Source organism: Anser cygnoides, chromosome 28 (assembly GCF_040182565.1).
Source record: "Anser cygnoides isolate HZ-2024a breed goose chromosome 28, Taihu_goose_T2T_genome, whole genome shotgun sequence".
Classification (NCBI taxonomy): domain Eukaryota; kingdom Metazoa; phylum Chordata; class Aves; order Anseriformes; family Anatidae; genus Anser; species Anser cygnoides.
In genome coordinates this window covers 2,353,323-2,373,578 of record NC_089900.1, presented here as the reverse complement: position 1 = coordinate 2,373,578, position 20,256 = coordinate 2,353,323, and the positions used below count along the sequence as shown (strand labels likewise).

The following is a 20,256-nucleotide window of genomic DNA, read 5'->3' as shown; positions in this document are numbered from 1 at the left end:
TTCAAGATCACGTAGTTTCAACCGCTCTGCTCTGGGCAGGGTTGCCAACCACTAAAGCACGCTGCCCAGAGCCGCATCCAGCCTGATGGATATCTTGTGTGACCCTGAGGCTTTGCAGAAATGAGGAGCCAGACTCTTTGTGTATTTAAACAAAATAAATGAAGCTACAACAACTTCTTTGTCTGAGACCCACTCTCAGCTGATCAGGAAGTAATGGGAATAGCAAACCCCTTTCTGGCTGCAGCAGCTCGGGGCAGGCTGCCCTGGCCCTGGGGCAGCAGGAGCTGCCTGAGGACCCCCAGGGATGGCCCAGAGGGGCTGCAGGCCTCTGAGGATGTGCTGCAGAAGAGAGCAGGGGACACGGCAGGGGACACTGACCTCTGCACGCTTGTGCCATGGTTGTCCCATCTGTGGGGCTGAGCCCTCTGTGTCTCCGGGAGCTGCTGTGCCGTTCAGAGGAGCTGGGGCTGTGGTGGCAGTGCCCAGGGCCCTGCAGCAGCCTGTGGTGGGCACTGTCATGGGGCTGCTGCCACTGCACTGGGATGAGGGCAGGGAGGTGGGCATAGGGCAAGGAGTTGGGAGAGCCATGCTCCGGGTCTGTGTTGGGGGAATGGCCAGCTGTGCTGGCCTCTGTCCTACACCCAGAGCCCTGCAGACCTGGAGCAGGGCTGTCTGCAGAGGCCCCCATGGGATGTGGCTGGGGCAGGGCAGGGGCCATGGGCTGGAAGAGGCTGCAAAGGCAGGAGGGCCATGGCGGGAAGGGACCCTGAGGGTCTCATTGGGATTGTAACAGGGGGATCTTGACCCAGCCCTGAATGTGCACTGCCATGTGCGGTGCCTTGGCAGCACGGCTGTGGGAGCATGTGTGGGGCAGTGGGGCTGGGACGCTACAGGGACAGGGTGCAGACAGGGGCCACAAATGATCTGCCAGGGTGTGGCAGCAAGGACAGGCTCTGAAACAGAAATTTATGGTGGAGGTGGAGGTATGGTTTTAGCAAGGGCAGAGCTCACCTGGAAGTGGTGTTATTGAGAAAAGTCAAGAGCAAAGAGAAGAGCTTTTGCTGGAGCTAAGGCTCAGATTTTTCATCCAGCTTGCCCAGGGCTCGTCCTGAGCAAGGCGGCCACGAGCCCTGCCTGCCCTCCTGCCTGCCCCGTGCCGTCAGGTGGCTGTAGCAGAGGGGACCCACAGCCAGCCCCTCGATGGGGCTCTGCCAGCCCCTCGCCCTCCCCTCTGCAGTGACGTCATTTCTGCCCAGGGGCTCTCTGATGCACGGGATGATGTCATAGTGCCTGCTGGCCAGCCCTTCTGAGGGCCAGTCAGGCTGCTGCAGTGGCAGTGACCTCACTCCAGCCCCCTCCCCACGGCCTTCCTCTCCCTTTCCCCTCTCCCCTCTCTGGACACCAGGGACAAACGTCGGTGTCACGCAGCAGCTTTGCAGTGGTGGCCTCCGTGGTGGTGTTGCCAGGGAGGACATCTGCCCCTGAGCCAAAAGGACCTGCTACTGCCAAGATGCATTTGGTGTTTCAAGCTGTCACTGGCAGAGGTCTTGCAAAGTCTTTCTGCAGTTGTGCCCAGGGACCTTCACTCCATGGGTCCTGGGCTGGGGCTTCCACTTCAGATGAACCTGCGTCAGTCATGGCACAAGAAAGACGCCTCTTACAGCTGTGCTCTGCATCCTCCTTCATGCTAGGGCACCACTCGGTGTCCTTCGCTCTGCTCACAGTGTTTGTCTTAGCTCAGGGATGAACCGCATTAGATCTGCTTGAGTCTTCTGAGGCCCTATCCAAGGCCTCCTGCCTGCTGCACCTACAGCACAAGAACCATTACTTCTCCGTATTATGCAGATTGACCTGATGGGTCTGTTCATATTAATCCCTTTTAAATTCACTAGGTGGAAGGGGACATAGTCCCAGACTGGGGCAAGCTGCTGGGCTCTGCCACAGCCACTCAAATTCACCTGCTCTTGAGTCTTTCAGCCTGAGTTTATCGCACATGGAGCAAAACGATTTTCTTGGGGGTCTCAGTGGCCATTTCAAGTGTAGTTAACTCCGGGAATCCACTGGAATGTGTGCCAGGATGCATGGTGCCAGCCCACAGGAATCCCTCACACAACCTATGGTCTTGTCCAGGCCATAGTCTCGAGTTCCCAGACTGCAGTGGCTGCCTTCCAATGATTATGACCTATGTTATACTCATGGAATCATAGAACCATAGAATCACGTAGATTGGAAAAGACCTCTCAGATCATCAAGTTCAACCGTTAACCTAACACTGCCACGTCTACAACTAAACCATGTCCCTAAGCACCACATCTGTATGTCTTGTGAATACCTCCAGAGATGACCACTCCACCACATCGCTGGGCAGCCTGTTCCAACGTATCACAACCCTTTCAGGGAAGACATTTTTCCCAATATCCAACCTAAACCTCCCCTGGTACAACGCGAGGCCATTTCTTCTTGTCCTGTCGCTGAGCCGTGGGGGACACCACTTGTGACTGGCCGCCAATTGGATTTAACTCTGGGAAACAGAGTCAAAACCTTTATTAAACCTTAGGCAGACAACATCCACAGCCTCTCCCTCATCCACTAAGTGCATCACCTTTTCATAGGAGAACAGGTGCAAAAGCTGCCAGGATGTTACCATGACTGTGGCAGTGTGGCGCACTGTCAAGCAACTAGTAGCATTTCAGGAGAATTCAGCCCTAGTGCTTATTCTGCAACTAAATGCTGCTTTTCTAACCCTGTCAGGCTTCTCATGCATACTACCTTTTCTTTGTGGTGTCTCCTTCCTAGGGAGGAATAACACCAAGCACCTGTACAGGCTGAGTAGAGGGGGAGGATCACCTCCCTTGGCCTGCTGGCAACACTCTTCCAAATGCACCCCAGGATCCCGTTGGCCTTCTTGGCCACAAGGGCACACTGCTGACTCATGCTCAGCCTGCTGTCCACCAGGACTCCCAGGTCCTTCTTTGCAGAGCTGCTTTCCAGCAGGTCATTCCCAGCCTGTACTGGTGCTGGGGGTTATTCCACCCTAGGAAGGAGACAGGACCCTGCACTTTCCCTTGTTGAACTTCACGGGGTTCCTCTCAGCTTATCTCTCCAGCATGTCCAGGTCCCTCTGGGGTATCAGCCACTCCTCCCAGCTCTGTGTCATCAGCAAAGTTTGTGAGGGTGCACTCTGTTACATCATTCACTTCATTGACGAGTAAGTTGAACAACAGAGAGGAACTTTGGCACATCCCATAGCCCTGCACAACCTGGTAGGATAATTCCTGCTGTGGGAATCAGTCAGCGCAGTGTTTAGAGAGGGCCAGTCAGTGTTTGCTTTGTGTGTTTCCAAGTGTGTTCCCCAGGAGGGACCCTGCTGCCTTCCAGGAGCTGTGAGCCCAGGAGCCCCAGGGCCATGTGCAGGGAGCCTGGTGGGGGGGCAGAGCAAGGGAGGCCTTGGGCTGGGCCTGTGCTGCTGAGCTGGGCCGGGCTCCTGGGCCCAAGGGGAGCTCCTGGCAAGCGGGCAGCGCTGCAGAGAGCCAGCTCTGCCCAGGAGCAGCTCCTCTGCCCAGCGCAGCAGGGCTGGGGGCACTGCCTGCAGAGACAGAGTGGGTAAAGGCAGGCAGAAGTGGCAGGATGCACAGAGCTCGCTGGGGGAGAACACTTGCCAGCCCTGACCCCGGTAAGTCTCTGGCTGGAGGGCAATGCAGCCGCAGCTCCTGGAGGAAGGAGAAGCCACGCGTGCAGGCAGGGGTGCCCAGGGCTGTGGTGCAGAGCAGGGTCCCTGCTGTGCCCCAGGGGCTGTGTGCCGGGGCAGGGCCTCTGCCACCTGCCAGGCTCAGCACTCAGCCTGCGCGGGGAGCTGCCCAGGGCGCTGCGGGGAGAAGCTGCGGGTGGAAGGAGCCCCCCCGGCAGGGCAGGGTCCTGCTGCTGGCGGGAGGCTGCTGCCTGTGGCAGCCTGCTCACAGCTCCAAAGCACCCAGTATCATTTCCCAGGCATTTTTTTTTCCACAAGAATGATCAAAGAAGGGATTTTCTGCCCTCTTTTTAGTTACCTACTCTACTGGACAGGGAGGGGAATTAAGGAGACATGGAAAAGGAGCTGTCCAGCGTGAGCACATTGCTGAGACTCCTGAGCTGTTAACTTTGATGATCAGTGGGTTTGTGAGCAGCCCCAAAACTGCCTTCAGCCTCTCCTCTTCCTATCGAAAGCTACAGCATCAACTTTGCTGAACCCAGCAGGGCTTTCTGACAGGTCCTTTTCCACCTACAAAGACGCACATCCAGCTAGCCGGTGTCCTGTATACAGGTAGGTTTCTGAAGGGCAAAGATTACTGCATAGAGTTTGGGGTGGTGTGAGAAAAAAACCCAATAATTTTCTCGGACAGGATCTTCTGTGAAGCTATTTTATTCGTGATTGCAATGGCGAGTGTCCTGCAGGCAGGAGCGCCCAGCAAAAGTATATCATAACCCCGTATTTCCTATTACCCAACACTTGATTCCTCCCGTTTCCTCATTGGCTGAGTACAAGTTCACAAACTATTCAATGCTTACTACTATACCATATATGTAGAATTTGATTTGACCAGCTGTTAATTTCTCCTTTTCCTTTTTTATTTCCTTCTTCTCTCATGACTAGAGGGCGCGTGATTTTTTGTTTTTACTGATTTTGCACTGCTCATCCTGTTTTTCTTAGCTATCCTAGTTTTGGGAGAGTGGGACCTTTCCTTTACCTGTGTATCATAGTCCCCACTTCCATGTCACTGTCATGCCTGCACAATCACTTTTGAATATGCAAGGTTAGTGGAATTTTCCACTGCAAGAACACATTCCACTGCAAAAACACAAGACTCTTTCTCACACTGCGGTTGTGAGCAGAAACAGGAAGAAGACGTGAGACAGGGAAAGAGCTCCTGGAAGTAAAAGCTTCAGGGATATGATCGAGGAATGAGTGGAAGGTAAATCAGAAATCTTGTTGGAGGGAGAATTCATCACAAAACTCCACATTTTTTCATTCAGTGCAGACCGCTTCCTCTGTGCAAGGCCCCTTGCCTCCTGTCCGGCTAAGAAAAGCCTCTGCCCTCACAGCCTTTAGAGCTGTGAGCTGCCCTGCAGGATGCAAATCTTTCCCATCGTCTGCTTGCATGATCTAGAAGCCTTGTGTAGTGGAGGAGATGCTACACACAAGGACATGCTGTTGCGCTGGAGAAATGAATGTTAGGTGTCCTTGGCTAGAGGTGTGGTGCTGAAACCTTGCTCAGGTACCTTCAAAAGGGCTGGGCATTGAGGGATTGGCAGTGGCCTCCTCTGCTCTCAGCAGAGTCTGGCTTCTTTTCAAGTGTAATATGAATGTTATTGCCCTTGGTGCCCAAAATCTGCAAGTGCCGGGCAGCTGGGAACAAGCCCAGCCAGCTCCCTTCACTCTGCACCAAGCCACAGTGAATCCCTTTGCCTCTCAGGTCTCACAGCCATTCACTCTGAGTTAAGCAGAAAATCTCAGGATTTCTGACTTCAGAGCACACTGTTGGGGCATGATGAAGGGGATGAGGGTGTGTAGAATAAAAATGTCCCTAAAGCACTTTTCTGCAAGCTACATTCTGTAGCTCTGGGAATGCAGATGCAGACATGTCCTTCTGGCTAAGAAATGATTTCATTTGACAAAATCTGAAAATAAAACCTTGTCCTGCTGCCATGGTCCTGTACACTCACTGCACTGGGTCAGGACTGATTCCAAGGGAGGCCCTTGCTCCTCATTGCACACTGAACCTTAAAAAATGAAGCTCATGTCATGGAGCTGAATGAAAGATTCCATTAGAGAAAGAAAAAGCATGGCAGTATGGCTGGGGGAATGGCATAGGTTTCACTCAGAAAAGCCTGTCCTAACATATCATTGTCTTTCCCTTCCTGTGCAGATCCCCATACCAAGAGGCAGCACATGTCCAACAGCAGCTCCATCACCGAGTTCCTCCTGCTGCCATTCGCAGACACACAGGAGCTGCAGCTCCTGCACTTCGCGCTCTTCCTGGCCATCTACCTGGCTGCCCTCCTGGGCAACGGCCTCATCCTCACCGCCGTAGCCTGCGACCACCGCCTCCACACCCCCATGTACTTCTTCCTCCTCAACCTCGCCCTGATCGACCTGGGCTGCATCTCCACCACTCTCCCTAAAGCCATGGCCAATTCCCTCTGGGACACCAGGGCCATTTCCTATACAGGATGTGCTGCGCAGGTCTTTCTGATTGTCTTCTTGTTTTCAGCAGACTATTTTATTCTCACCATCATGTCCTACGACCGCTACGTTGCCATCTGCAAGCCCCTGCACTATGGGAGCCTCCTGGGCAGCAGAGCTTGTGCCCAGATGGCAGCAGCTGCCTGGGGCAGTGGGTTGCTCAATGCTCTGCTGCTCAGTGCCAATACATTTTCCCTGCCCCTCTGCCAAGGCAATGCTGTGGACCAGTTCTTCTGTGAAATCCCAGAGATCCTCAAGCTCTGCTGCTCACATTCCTATAGCAGGGATCTTAGAGTTCTCACATTTAGTAGTTTTCTCTTTTTGGGGTGTTTTGTGTTCATTGTGTTATCCTATGTGCGTATCTTCAAGACTGTGCTGAGGATGCCCTCTGAGCAGGGACAGCACAAGGCCTTTTCCACGTGCCTCCCTCACCTGGCTGTGGTCTCCCTCTTTATCAGCACTGGCATATTTTCCTACCTGAAGCCCCCCTCCATCTCCTCCACATACCTTGACCTGGTAGTGGCAGTTCTGTACTCGGTTGTACCTCCAGCATTGAACCCCTTCATCTATAGCATGAGAAACAAGGAACTCAAGGGTTCATTTAGGCAAGTGATTTTGCGGATGTTTCTGAATAATGATAAATTTTCCCTCTTTTTCCATAAATAACCTCCTCGGTCATCTCCTCGCAGGTCTGCTCCTTGTTTTATTATGATTATTGTTATTGTTATTTTCCATGTCATTAACATTTATTATGTTTTCAGGTAAATGTTTGCAGTCCGTCGAATTCTACAGAGGAAGGAAACCACAGTGTTTACACTTCAGACTAGAAATGTATGTCTTACAGTAGGTTAGCACTGACTCTTAGCATCTGTGAAATAAAACAGGATTTCCACAATGAAGTGCCTGAAGACTTGGCTCTTCTTTCAAGGAGGTGCCAAGAACATAGCTGAGGAGCTGCACCCCAAAAACCTCTTGCTCTATTGACTGGGGTGAAAAACAGCTCATTGCCAAACCGTGTGGAGTGAGACACCAAGGGTAGGATTTAAGAGTAACCTGTTGGGTGTCTGATGACAGTGGAGATGGTGAACGGTCACTGAGGTACATCTCCATAGCTGTCCCACATGTGGCAGGGAAGAGGACGTCCTCCAGGAGAGCAACGTGGAGCTGCCTGGAGAGTCCAGGGGTTCTCCATTGGCAGCACGTGCCAAGGGTGGGCAGTGCCTGGAGCCCCACAGAGTGAGAGATCACCCAAGGTGGAGTCACCCACACAGGTGGACGACCAAATTTAGATGTATGGTGGTGCAGCCCCACCTCTCTGGGCCACTCTGTAATCTCAGGCTTGCCATTGTTACAACTGCAGTGAGTTGGGATGATTAGGCACTCCCTATCTGCACCTGGAAGTCCTGGATACCCAAACTGACCAATCTTGAAGGTACTGGAGTAGTACAGTTGGTGGGCAACACCGGAGTTACCCAACCTGAATTGGGGCCAGGTTGTGGCCAGGCCAGGTATGCGTGTGGTCGGCTGTGTCCATGCCTTGTGTGCACATCTCTGTGTGCGTATGTGATGGTGTGTTTGTGTCTGCCTGTGTGTGTGTGTATTTGCCAGTGTGCACCACAGTGTTGAGACTTCTGAGGCAACTTCTCCAGGTTCCTGATGCAAGAAGAAGCTGGGCTGGATCTTCGGACTGAGGGACGTTCTTTGAGGGCACCACAGACACAGAGAAGGTGAAAGGGGTGTTAGCATGTTATCAACATGCTCCCTTTTCCTGTGCAGCATGCTAAGGCATCCAGTCATGGACAGAGCCAAGGAGAGGGCTCGTCCTTCCTGTGGTCGCAGCTGCATTTCAGTCACAGAATCACAGAATCACAGAATGGCCGAGGTTGGAAGGGACCTCTGAAGATCATCTAGTCTAATCGCCCTGCCAAGCAGGATTACCTAGTGCGTGTTGCACAGTATGGTATCAAGACAGCTTTTGAATATCTCCAGAGAAGACTCCACCACCTCTCTGGGCAACCTATTCCAGTGCTCTGTCACCCTTACAGTAAAGAAATGTTTTCTCATATTCAGCTGGAACTTCCTGTGTGTCAGTTTGTGCCTCTTGCCTCTTGTCGTGTTGCTGGGCACCGCTGAAAAGAGTCCGGCCCCATCCTCTGGACACCCTTCCCTCAGATAATTGTACACATTGGTTAAGATTCCCTCTCAGTCTTCTCTTTCCCAGGCTAAAGAGTTCCCTCAGCCTGTCCTAGTACGACAGGTGCTCCAATTCCTCTAATCATCTTCATAGACCTCCTCTGGACTTCCATGTCCCTCTTGTACTGGGGAGCCCAGAAATGGACACAGTATTCCAGGCGTGGCCTCACGAGGACTGAGTAATAATTGGTGCCCGTAACAATGCACGGAGGATGATCTCATGTTCTTATCTCAACCCTCGGGCTCTTTTCGTCATATTTTCTCCCCCTTTTCCTTGTACGTGCGAAAGTGAAAGAGCAGTTGTGGTGGAGTTCAGATGCATAGCAGGATAAAACCACCCCAGTAGGGACATGGAAAGGGTTCAGCACCAGGACTGTGGCCATCCAGGGATGGCATCTGAGCATCCACGACATGCTCTGCCAGCCTGGTGGCACAGGAGGGAATGAAAAGAGGTTCCCCTGAAGGAGAGAAGTAGAAGGGGAAGGCTTGATTTCCCAACTCAGGCATTTCTGGCACATTCCTGAGAGGCCTGTGGGAGCTGCAGGCCACACCAGTCTCTGGGACACCAGAGGTCTTTCCTCCCAGAGCCAGATTCCAAAGAGGCAGCAGCTCCCAGGGAAACCTGGTCTTGCGTTGTCCCCCATCACAAGGAGGCTGAGCCATGCCCAGAGGAGCCCTAGGGTTCAGGACAGCCCTAGCATCAAGACCCAGGAGTCCTGACTGCCACATTGTCCCCTGAGTCCAGAGGGACACTCAGGCAAGGCTCTTGCAGCAGCCACAAACCATGTCCAGCCTCCCCCCAAAGCCCTGGACCTGCAGCTTTGGACAGCTGACAGCCCCTGGGTCACCCCTTGGGAAGGGGCTCCTGACACCCTCACCTTTGGGAGAGAGCTGCAGGAGCACTGGGAACATGGAAGTCAGTTCGGAGGTGATGGTCACCCTCCAGCAGCCCTCCATCTCGCTTGCTGCTGGCCCTCAGCTCAGGACAAGGGATGCCCACCCTGGCTCCTCAACCACAGCTCCTCTGCAAGGTGCCCCTGCTCCTCCACCCGTCAGCGAGGGTCACCCAGTGCAACCTTGCTGCCTGCTGAGCCCACTCCTGGCCACAGAAGGACAGCGGTGGGGAGCACCCAAGCAGTGCCCAGCAGGGACCAGGCCTTGCAGGGAAGTGCCGGCACTGCCGCTGCTCCAGTGACGATATCCTGGTGATGCAGTGCATCCCCCTGTGACATCAGCACGTGTCATTTGGAGGCCTGGGAGGTCACCAGCATGGAGATGGCACAGCTCAGGAGAGAGATGAGAGATTTCCCTTTTCTAACATGAGAAACAGTCGCATCCCTTCTGCCCAGTTCTTTTCCACAGGATCTTGACAAATCCACCAGGAACATCTCCAAATGGTGACAAAGGCCATGGAATATAGGAAGTGGAGTGCTGGAGGAATCACCACTGTGTTCCTGCACCAATATGCCTCTTGTTTGGAGCCCTTCCAGGAAGGTGGGGTTTTCACCTTCTCCTTGGCCTGGGCTTTTTTCAAAAGATGGGAGCGAAGGAACCTGGGATGCAGCAGCCCCTCACTGTGCCTGAACTCCTCTTCTGCATGAATCTGGGCTCTCTCTTACAACCTGACCAAGTCTCTCATTTCAGGAGACCTGTGGCATGCTGAAGGCAGGACTACCGTCCCTGACTGTACTGCACAGAGATACACGTGGTCCTGTGTCAGCTGGACTATGCTGCAAGCGAACCCTGCTGGATCGTGTGGAGCTGATCATGGTGTCCCGGCCATTAGCTGCCATGTCTGCAACCAGAGCCCCAGAAGAGGAGAGGCGCATCTCTGCAGACATGCTCCCCTTTCCTCTTGCATGACAGAGGGGATGCCAGTGACTGCCCAGCAGTTCCCATCCCTGGGGGCTGTGCACAGCTGGGTGAGGCTCTCGGGGGGGGGTTCTCTGCCTCTTTTTCTTCCTCAGAGTGAGCACCGTGATATTTCCCCACATTTCTCCACCCGTTCATGCTGCTCCTGCTATTGTGTTTAGGCTCTCTAGGGATGGGGGTTTCAGGTGCAGTTCCAAAAATGACCCTGAACATCCTGCCACAGATGTGTCGGCACAGCAATGAGGTGTTCCATCGCCCATCTGACTTGTGGGGCCACAGGCAATGCAGTGCAAGGGGGTGGGTAACATGCCAACTGTCCCTGCACAAGACCTAGAGTGCCTTTCTCCTGGGATCATAATGAACCAGCACCTCCTGGTCACAACCAAGAATTCTTCAATGTAGGCCCTACTGTCCCACGGACTATAAAAATGCAGTTTGCAAAGTACCAGTGATTTTCTCCCCACCCAGCACCTCTTGTACCCAGGCAGAGCCCTGTGTCAGGGCATAAAAGGCAGGCAGACCTTGCTGGTGTTAGATGAGGCCATGTGGACATGTCCATGACATAGCAAACTAATTCCCAGAGAAGATGTGATTGTTATATATAATTCTTTTTCTGCAAGGAGAAATGAGCCTGCTGTCAAGAAGTGTGTGTGCCCAGGGGAGGGAGGGAAGCCCAGGGATCCCTTTGGGCTGTTTCCCAGCAGGTTCCCCTGCAGCCCCAGGGCCATGGGCAGGGAGCCTGGTGGGGGGCAGAGCAAGGGAGGCCTTGGGCTGGGCCTGTGCTGCTGAGCTGGGCCGGGCTCCTGGGCCCAAGGGGAGCTCCTGGCAAGCGGGCAGCGCTGCAGAGAGCCAGCTCTGCCCAGGAGCAGCTCCTCTGCCCAGCGCAGCAGGGCTGGGGGCACTGCCTGCAGCTGGCACAGGGAGGGGAAAGAAGGGAGAGATGTTTAAGGCTGTGTGGAGTGTTAGAAAGCTGAGAGTACACTGGAGAAGCAATGCTTGCAACCCTTAACATGGTAAGTCTAAGTGAACTGCAATGCACTCAAGTATCCTGGAGGTGTCCTACACCTGGATTGTCCCAGAGCAGATCAGGCTGGAGACACTGTGTGTTTTTTTCTTGTAGAGAAGCACAAGCTCCAGAGGAGGGGTTTCTAAGCTGCAGGGTCAGTGTCCAGGCCCCGAGGGCTCCCTTGTCATGTTCCGGCTGCAGGCTGTGAAGCCAGGGGTGCAGGCAGGGGTGCCCAGGGCTGTGGTGCAGAGCAGGGTCCCTGCTGTGCCCCAGGGGCTGTGTGCCAGGGCAGGGCCTCTGCCACCTGCCAGGCTCAGCACTCAGCCTGCCCGGGGAGCTGCCCAGGGTGCTGCGGGGAGAAGCTGCGGGTGGAAGGAGCCCCCCCGGCAGGGCAGGGTCCTGCTGCTGGCGGGAGGCTGCTGCCTGGGGCAGCCTGCTCTCAGATCCACAGCACAACCAGGATGTATCCAAGGGGACTTTGCAACAGCCGGGAAAAGGTAGGGGATTTCAGCTTCTGTCACAGCTTTCCTGAGCCTCCTGAGCTTTCAATCTTCTCTACTTGCTTCAGTGGTAATAGAAACATATGCTTTTAATTCCAAGAAGAGGCTGAGGCTCCATGATGGCTGAGAGGTTACAAGGATCTTTCCCTTCCCCTCAGCCCATAGAAAGCTCCACCACCACATGTGGAGCTTACATGCAGTGTCCCCTGCGTGACCTGGTCTCTAGGACATGCCTCCAGCGAGCTGCCCCTGGGCAGAGCCCTGCTGCCAGGAGGTGTCTGCAGGGCAGAGCTGAGCACCCGGCGGGTGGGATGGGGGCTGTGACCTGCAGGCAGGAGGCGTGGGGACAGAGACCCAGCTGCAGGCAGCAGAGCCTGCAAAGTATTCTGGCACCTCCTCGTCCACCGTTAAGCCCACAGGATTCAGGACATGACTCATAACCTCTCATCAGGAGGACCTGCAGTAGAGCGGACTCTCCTGAGTTCCGGTTGGTCCCTCCCTGGCCTTGCCTCGCCTGGCAGAAGCCCTGTGCTATTTCCCTCTGTTCCTGTACCTACTGTTGCTGTTCTTTTTCTGGGGCTCCCTGCAGATCTGGCTTTCAGCTGCAGCTCAGGCTCTGACCCTCTGGGTCCCACCACGCAGACCTGTCCTTAGCGGAAAGGTGCCCAAACCCCCTTCTAAACTCTGAGGCTTGGGGCAATGCAGTCTATGGGGAAGGAAAACACTGAATCATTTTCCCAGATATTCCTGAGACCACAGTCATTGAGCAGCTCAATGTGGGCAACTGGACTGAGCCCTAGAGGAGTCTGGCTGAGACCAGGGTAGATGGGCAGACTGGCTATCTTCACTACGCTAAGGACATTCACAAAATCTCACCTGGAATATACGAAAAGTGCCAGGGTTTTCTACCATCAAAAAAAAACTCTTCCGAGTGTCACACATGCAGTTGGAACAAATTAAACCACAAATGCCATTTGGCAGTCTATAGTGTTGAGAGTGGTAATGCTAGGAAGTCCACATACGTCAGAGGTAGATTTAATCAGAGATCACTCCTGATTTCTTTATGCTTAGACGTGTAGGACAGGCGTGACTCCTCCAAAGTGCACAGCAGGGTCCCCTGCTCCCAGCAGCACCTTCCTCCAGCACCATCCAAAACTCAAGCAACAGAGCAGCAGAAAGGTCTCGGAAAGGGGAAAGTCACTGTGGGGGGTTTCACTGAGAAGTGGAGTAGGTTTTTCTCAGAGACGTCTCTCCTAATTATCACTGTCTTTTCTTTCTTGGGTAGTCCCCTTTGTCCAGGAGGATCAGATGTCCAACAGCAGCTCCATCACTGAGTTCCTCCTCCTGCCATTCTCAGACACGCGGGAGCTGCAGCTCCTGCACTTCGTGCTCTTCCTGGCCATCTACCTGGCTGCCCTCCTGGGCAACGGCCTCATCCTCACCGCCGTAGCCTGCGACCACCGCCTCCACACCCCCATGTACTTCTTCCTCCTCAACCTCGCCCTCCTCGACCTGGGCTGCATCTCCACCACTCTCCCCAAAGCCATGGCCAATTCCCTCTGGGACACCAGGCCTATTTCCTATGCAGGATGTGTTGCACAAGTCTTTTTCTTTCCCTCTCTGATGTCAGCAGATTTGTTTCTTCTCACCGTCATGGCCTACGACCGCTATGTTGCCATCTGCAAGCCCCTGCACTACGGGACCCTCCTGGGCAGCAGAGCTTGTGCCCAGATGGCAGCAGCTGCCTGGGGCAGTGGGGTTCTCTATGCTCTGCTGCACACTGCCAGTACATTTTCCCTGCCCCTCTGCCAAGGCAATGCTGTGGACCAGTTCTTCTGTGAACTCTCCCAGATCCTCAAGCTCTCCTGCTCAGATTCCTACCTCAGGGAAGTTGGGCTTCTCACATTCAGTGGTTTCCTGGTTTTGGAGTGTTTTGTATTCATCGTGCTGTCCTATGTACAGATCTTCAGGGCTGTGCTGAGGATGCCCTCTGAGCAGGGCCGGCACAAAGCCTTTTCCACGTGCCTCCCTCACCTGGTCGTGGTCTCCCTGCTGGTTAGCACTGGTGTATCTGCCTACCTGAAGCCTCCCACTGTCTCCTCTCCATCCCTGGACATGATAATGGCTGTTCTATATGCAGTGATGCCCCCAGCAGTGAACCCCCTCATCTACAGCATCAGAAACCAGGAGCTCAAGAATGCCATTAGAAAAGTGATGTCATGGATGTTTATCAGGATTTGCTCAGGAAATTGATTGGACCTTTCAGCAGCTATAGACTGCTTCTTGTCTTCTTCTACACTTGAATTGTGGTTTATGTCATGACAGGCTAAGCCTGGTTGTACTTCTAGATGAATTTGGTTTTCTTTTTCATTTTCCCCTTGTGATAATGTTTTCCACAAAGAAATGCCATTCTTCATGACCTTGTACTTAAATAACAACATATCTTTTGTGACCCTGAGGCTCTGCATAAAAAATGAGCCAGCCTCTCTGTGTATTTAAACAAAATAAATGAACCTACAGCAAATTCTTTGTCTGGACCCCACTGTCAGCAGAGCAGGACATAATGGGACCAGCAAACCCCTTTCTGGCTGCAGCAGCTCAGGTCAGGCTGCCCTGGTCCTGGGGCAGCAGGAACTGCCTGAGGACCCCAGGGATGTCACAGAAGGGCTGCGGGCCTCTGAGGATGTGCTGTAGAGGAGTGCAGGGGACACAGCATGGTACACTGACCTCTGTACGCTTGTTCCATGGACGTTCCCATCTGTGGGGCTGAGCCCTCTGTGCCCTAGGAGCTGCTGTGTCCTTCAGAGGGGCTGGGGCTGTGGTGGCAGTGCCCAGAGCTTTGCAGCAGCCTATGGTGGGCACTGCCCTGGGGCTGCTACCACTGGACTGGGATGAGGGCAGGGAGGTGGGCAGAGGGCAAGGAGTTGGGAGAGCCAGGCTCGGGGCCTGTGTCGAGGGAACGGCTAGCCCTGTTGGCCTCTGCCCTGGCCCAGAGCCCTGCAGACCTGGAGCAGGATTGTCTGGAGAGCCCTCCATGGGACGTGGCTGGGTCAGGGCAGGGGCCATGGGCTGGAAGAGGCTGCAAAGGCAGGAGGGCCATGGCGGGAAGGGACCCTGAGGGTCTCATTGGGATTGTAACAGGGGGATCTTGACCCAGCCCTGAATGTGCACTGCCATGTGCGGTGCCTTGGCAGCACGGCTGTGGGAGCATGTGTGGGGCAGTGGGGCTGGGACGCTGCAGCGACAGGGTGCTGAGAGGGGCCACAAAGGATCTGCCAGGGTGTGGCAGCAAGGACAGGCTCCAAAACAGAAATTTATGGTGGAGGTGGAGGTATGGTTTTAGCAAGGGCAGAGCTTGCCTGGAAGTGGTGTTATCAAGAAAAGTCAAGAGCAAAGAGAAGAGCTTTTGCTGGAGCTAAGGCACAGATTTCTCACCCAGCTCGCCCAGGGCTCGTCCTGAGCAAGGCGGCCACGAGCCCTGCCTGCCCTCCTGCCTGCCCCGCGCCGTCAGGTGGCTGTAGCAGAGGGGACCCACAGCCAGCCCCTCGATGGGGCTCTGCCAGCCCCTCGCCCTCCCCTCTGCAGTGATGTCATTTCTGCCCAGGGGGCTCTCTGATGCGCGGGATGATGTCACAGTGCCTGCCGGCCAGCCCTTCTGAGGGCCAGTCAGGCTGCTGCAGTGGCAGTGACCTCACTCCAGCCCCCTCCCCACGGCCTGCCTCTCCCCTTCCCCTCTCCCCTCTCTGGACCCCAGGGTGTCACGCAGTCGGTGTCACGCAGCAGCTTTGCAGTGGTGGCCTCGGTGTTGGTGTTGCCAGGGAGGACATCTGCCCCTGAGCCAAAAGGACCTACTACTGCCAAGATGCATTTGGTGTTTCAAGCTGTCAGTGGCAGAGGTCTTGCAAAGTCTTTCTGCAGTTGTGCCCAGGGACCTTCACTCCATGGGTCCTGGGCTGGGGCTTTCACTTCAGACGAACCTGCGTCGGTCGTGGCACAAGAAAGACGCCTCTTACAGCTGTGCTCTGCATCCTCCTTCATGCTAGGGCACCACTCGGTGTCCTTCGCTCTGCTCACAGTGTTTGTCTTAGCTCAGGGATGAACCGCATTAGATCTGCTTGAGTCTTCTGAGGCCCTATCCAAGGCCTCCTGCCTGCTGCACCTACAGCACAAGAACCATTACTTCTCCGTATTATGCAGATTGACCTGATGGGTCTGTTCATATTAATCCCTTTTAAATTCACTAGATGGAAGGGGACATAGTCCCAGACTGGGGCAAGCTGCTGGGCTCTGCCACAGCCACTCAAAATCACCTGCTCTTGAGTCTTTCCACCTGAGTTTATCGCACATGGAGCAAAACGATTTTCTTGGGGGTCTCAATGGCCATTTCAAGTGTAGTTAACTCCGGGAATCCACTGGAACGTGTGCCAGGATGCATGGTGCCAGCCCACAGGAATCCCTCACACAACCTATGGTCTTGTCCAGGCCACAGTCTCGAGTTCCCAGACTGCAGTGGCTGCCTTCCAGTGATTATGACCTATGTTAGACTCCTAGAACCATGGAACCATAGAATCATGTAGATTGGAAAAGACCTCTCAGATCATCAAGTTCAACCGTTAACCGAACACTGCCACGTCTACCACTAAACCATGTCCCTAAGCACCACATCTGTATGTCTTGTGAATACCTCCAGAGATGACCACTCCACCACATCGCTGGGCAGCCTGTTCCGATGTATCACAACCCTTTCAGGGAAGACGTTTTTCCCAATATCCAACCTAAACCTTCCCTGGTGCAACGCGAGGCCATTTCTTCTTGTCCTGTCGCTGAGCCGTGGGGGACACCACTTGTGGCTGGCCGCCAATTGGATTTAACTCTGGGAAACAGAGTCAAAACCTTTACTAAACCTTAGGCAGACAACATCCACAGCCTCTCCCTCATCCACTAAGTGCATCACCTTCTCATAGGAGAACAGGTTCGTCAAGCAGGACCTGCCTTCCATAAATCCATGCTGACTGGGCCTGATCACCTGTATGTTGTCCTGTATCTGCAGTGGGATGGCACACAAGATAATCTGCACCATAACCTTCCCCGGCACCAAAGTCAGACTGACAGGCTTGTAGTTCACTGGGTCGTCCTTTGGGCCTTTCCTGTAGATGGGCGTCACATTTCCTAACCGACAGTTGACTGGGACCTCCCCTGCTCATCTTCCACACACTCCAGAGACCTCCTAGACTATTTCCTCTCTGCTGTGTTGTCTTTCCGGCAGACATCTGGGAAGCTGAAGACCCCAACCAGACTGTATTTTCAGTAACCAAGTCAGTATTGGCCAGTGTGTGAGTGGCTCTAGGACATTGGATGCGCTCCGCGCACTCCAGTCCTTGATTCAATAACCTGCAGTGCTCTAGGTCAGAAGTCACTGAGCACAAGCCAACATGTCAAAGCTCTTTTGTGTTTGTATAAAGCATTCCCATACTCCAAATTCACCTCTAGAAGAGTCCGAAACACTCCAGGCACCCACAATTGACATAAGCAATGGCAGCATTACTGCAGGCCGCTGCAAGGAGTCCCAGAAGTGCCTTTCCCTGATGACCAGCTCTGGAGAAGGCCTTGGGTTGCTTAGCTTGGATGGAATGCCAGTGGATATTGGAAAGCAAGAGAACCAAGGCTTTGCACATCTCTGGGCCCCAAGGGCAGATGCCACTCACAGACATTGCCTGGGTGACATGTGGCAGCGATAGCTCCTGCCGAGAGGCAAAACCCCTCTCTCAACAGAAGGGATGAGGAACAAAGCCTTCATCCCATTTGGCTAATCACACAGTGATACCCAGGCACAAAGCTGCCAGGCTGTCACCATGACTGTGGCAGCGTTCCGCTCTGTCAAGGAACTAGTAACATTTCAGGTGAATTCAGCCCTAGTGCTTATTCTGCAACTAAATGCTGCTTTTCTAACCCTGTCAGGCTTGTCACGCATACCACCTTTTCTTTGTAGTGTCTCCTTCCTAGGGAGGAATAACCCCAAGCACCGGTACAGGCTGAGTAGAGGGGGAAGATCACCTCCCTTGGCCTGCTGGCATCACCCTTCCGAATGCACCCCAGGATCCCGTCGGCCTTCTTGGCAACAAGGGCACACTGCTGACTCATGCTCAGCCTGCTGTCCACCAGGACTCCCAGGTCCTTCTTTGCAGAGCTGCTTTCCAGCAGGTCATTCCCAGCCTGTACTGGTGCTGGGGTTCCACCCTAGGAAGGAGACAGGACCCTGCACTTGCCCTTGTTGAACTTCACGGGGTTCCTCTCAGCCTATCTCTCCAGCATGTCCAGGTCCCTCTGCGGTATCAGCCACTCCTTCCAGCTTTGTGTCATAAGCAAAGTTTGTGAGGGTGCAGTCTATTACATCATTGACTTCACTGATGAGTAAGTTGAACAACAGAGAGGAACTTTGGCATGTCCCGCAGCCCTGCACAACCTGGTAGGGCAATTCCTGCTGCAGGAATCAGTCAGCGCAGTGTTTAGAGAGGGCCAGCCAGTGTTTGCTTTGTCTGCTTCCAAGTGTGTTCCCCAGGAGGAACCCTGCTGCCTTCCAGGAGCTGTGAGCCCAGGAGCCCCAGGGCCATGGGCAGGGAGCCTGGTGGGGGGCAGAGCAAGGGAGGCCTTGGGCTGGGCCTGTGCTGCTGAGCTGGGCCGGGCTCCTGGGCCCAAGGGGAGCTCCTGGCAAGCGGGCAGCGCTGCAGAGAGCCAGCTCTGCCCAGGAGCAGCTCCTCTGCCCAGCGCAGCAGGGCTGGGGGCACTGCCTGCAGAGACAGAGTGGGTAAAGGCAGGCAGAAGTGGCAGGATGCACAGAGCTCGCTGGGGGAGAACACTTGCCAGCCCTGACCCCGGTAAGTCTCTGGCTGGAGGGCAATGCAGCCGCAGCTCCTGGAGGAAGGAGAAGCCGCGGGTGCAGGCAGGGGTGCCCAGGGCTGTGGTGCAGAGCAGGGTCCCTGCTGTGCCCCAGGGGCTGTGTGCCGGGGCAGGGCCTCTGCCACCTGCCAGGCTCAGCACTCAGCCTGCGCGGGGAGCTGCCCAGGGCGCTGCGGGGAGAAGCTGCGGGTGGAAGGAGCCCCCCCGGCAGGGCAGGGTCCTGCTGCTGGCGGGAGACTGCTGCCTGGGGCAGCCTGCTTACAGCTCCACAGCACTGCAAGGGCATTTCCCAAGCATTTTTTTCAGAAGAAAGGTCAAAGCAGGGATTTTCTACCGTATTTTCAGTTACCTACTCTACTTGACCGGGGGAGGGGCAGGAGGGGTGGGAACAGGGAGAAATGGAAAAGGAGACCTGAGCAATTTTGTCAGTTGTGAGCAATTATGAGCATATTGCCGAGACTCCTGAACTGTAACTTTTATGATCAGTATGTTTGTGAGCAAGCCCTGAGAATGCCTGCAACCTCTGCTCTTCCTATCAAAAGCAACAGCATCAACTTTGCTGAACCTGTCAGAGCTTTCTGACAGGTCCTTTTCTACCTGCAAAGATACACAGGCATCTAGGTACTGTCAGACAAACAGGCAGGTTTCTGAAAAGCAAATGTTACTGCATGGAGTTTAGCATGAGTCTGTGAGCAGAGACAGGGAAACAACATCAGACAAGGAAACGGTTTCCTGGAGTAAAATGTTAAGGCAGGAGGGACGGGATCAGGGAATGAGAGGAAAGTAAAGCCAGAAATGTGGGACGGTGAATTCGTCAGAAAACTGTATTACTCCCTTCAATGAAGGCACTTTCCTGTGAACAAGCTCCCTTGCCTCTTCTCCCACACAGAAAAGCCTCTGCCCTCACAGCCATGGGTCCAAGGCATGAAGCACGTCCTCTGCAGACACAGCTCCGGCAGAGCAGAGGTGCATCTCTCCAGCCATGTGCCCATTTCCCTCTGTGGTGCAGGCGGGCTGAGAGCAACAGCCCGTTGTGTGGGCAACGCATTCTGTGAGGCTGGGGAAGGAGTTGACTTTCCCTTAATGAGAAACTGTCATTAGGACACTTGGGGTGTCCTCTTGAGCAGTGAGCTGCCCTGCAGGGTAGAAGTCTCTCCCATGCTATGATTGCATTATCTGAAAGCCACATGTAGTAGTGGAGATGCTACAGGGAAGCACACGCTGTTGGGCTTGAGAAATGAATGATGGGTGTCCTTGGCTAGAAGTGTGATGCTGAGACCTTGCTTAGGTACCTTAAGAAAGGCTGCTCACTGAGGGATGGACAGCGGGTTCCTCTGCTCTTACCAGTGTCTGGCTTCCAGGGTAACCTGGGATTGTGATGGCCCTCCATCAGCAAAAGCTACAACCTCAGGGCAGTTGGGATCAAGCCCAGCTAGCTCCCATCACCCTACACCAAACTGCAGAGAATCTCTTTACCTCTCAGGCCTCGCAGTCATTCAGAAATGCTGCAGAATTTGTCACTGTCTTTTATTTCTTCAGCAGGTACTGATGTTCAGGAGCAGCACCAG

The 20,256-nt window shown here is 54.2% G+C and overlaps 2 protein-coding genes across 2 annotated transcripts; both read left to right on the top strand.

Moving 5' to 3' along the window:
- Positions 1–4,938: 4,938 nt before the first annotated feature.
- LOC136787133 (olfactory receptor 14C36-like) lies at positions 4,939–6,909 on the top strand. Its single transcript, XM_066984267.1, has 2 exons — positions 4,939–4,949; positions 5,860–6,909. The coding sequence occupies exons 1-2, from the start codon at positions 4,939–4,941 to the stop codon at positions 6,884–6,886; spliced, it is 1,038 nt and encodes a 345-aa protein (XP_066840368.1). The 3' UTR covers positions 6,887–6,909.
- A 6,190-nt stretch (positions 6,910–13,099) lies between these two features.
- On the top strand, positions 13,100–14,149 carry LOC136787333 (olfactory receptor 14C36-like). Its single transcript, XM_066984493.1, has one exon. The coding sequence runs from the start codon at positions 13,100–13,102 to the stop codon at positions 14,042–14,044; it is 945 nt and encodes a 314-aa protein (XP_066840594.1). The 3' UTR covers positions 14,045–14,149.
- Positions 14,150–20,256: the final 6,107 nt, after the last annotated feature.

Excerpts from the sequence above, each read along its gene's own strand:
- LOC136787333 (XM_066984493.1), top strand. The coding sequence starts at position 13,100 with ATGTCCAACAGCAGCTCCATCACTGAGTTCCTCCTCCTGCCATTCTCA.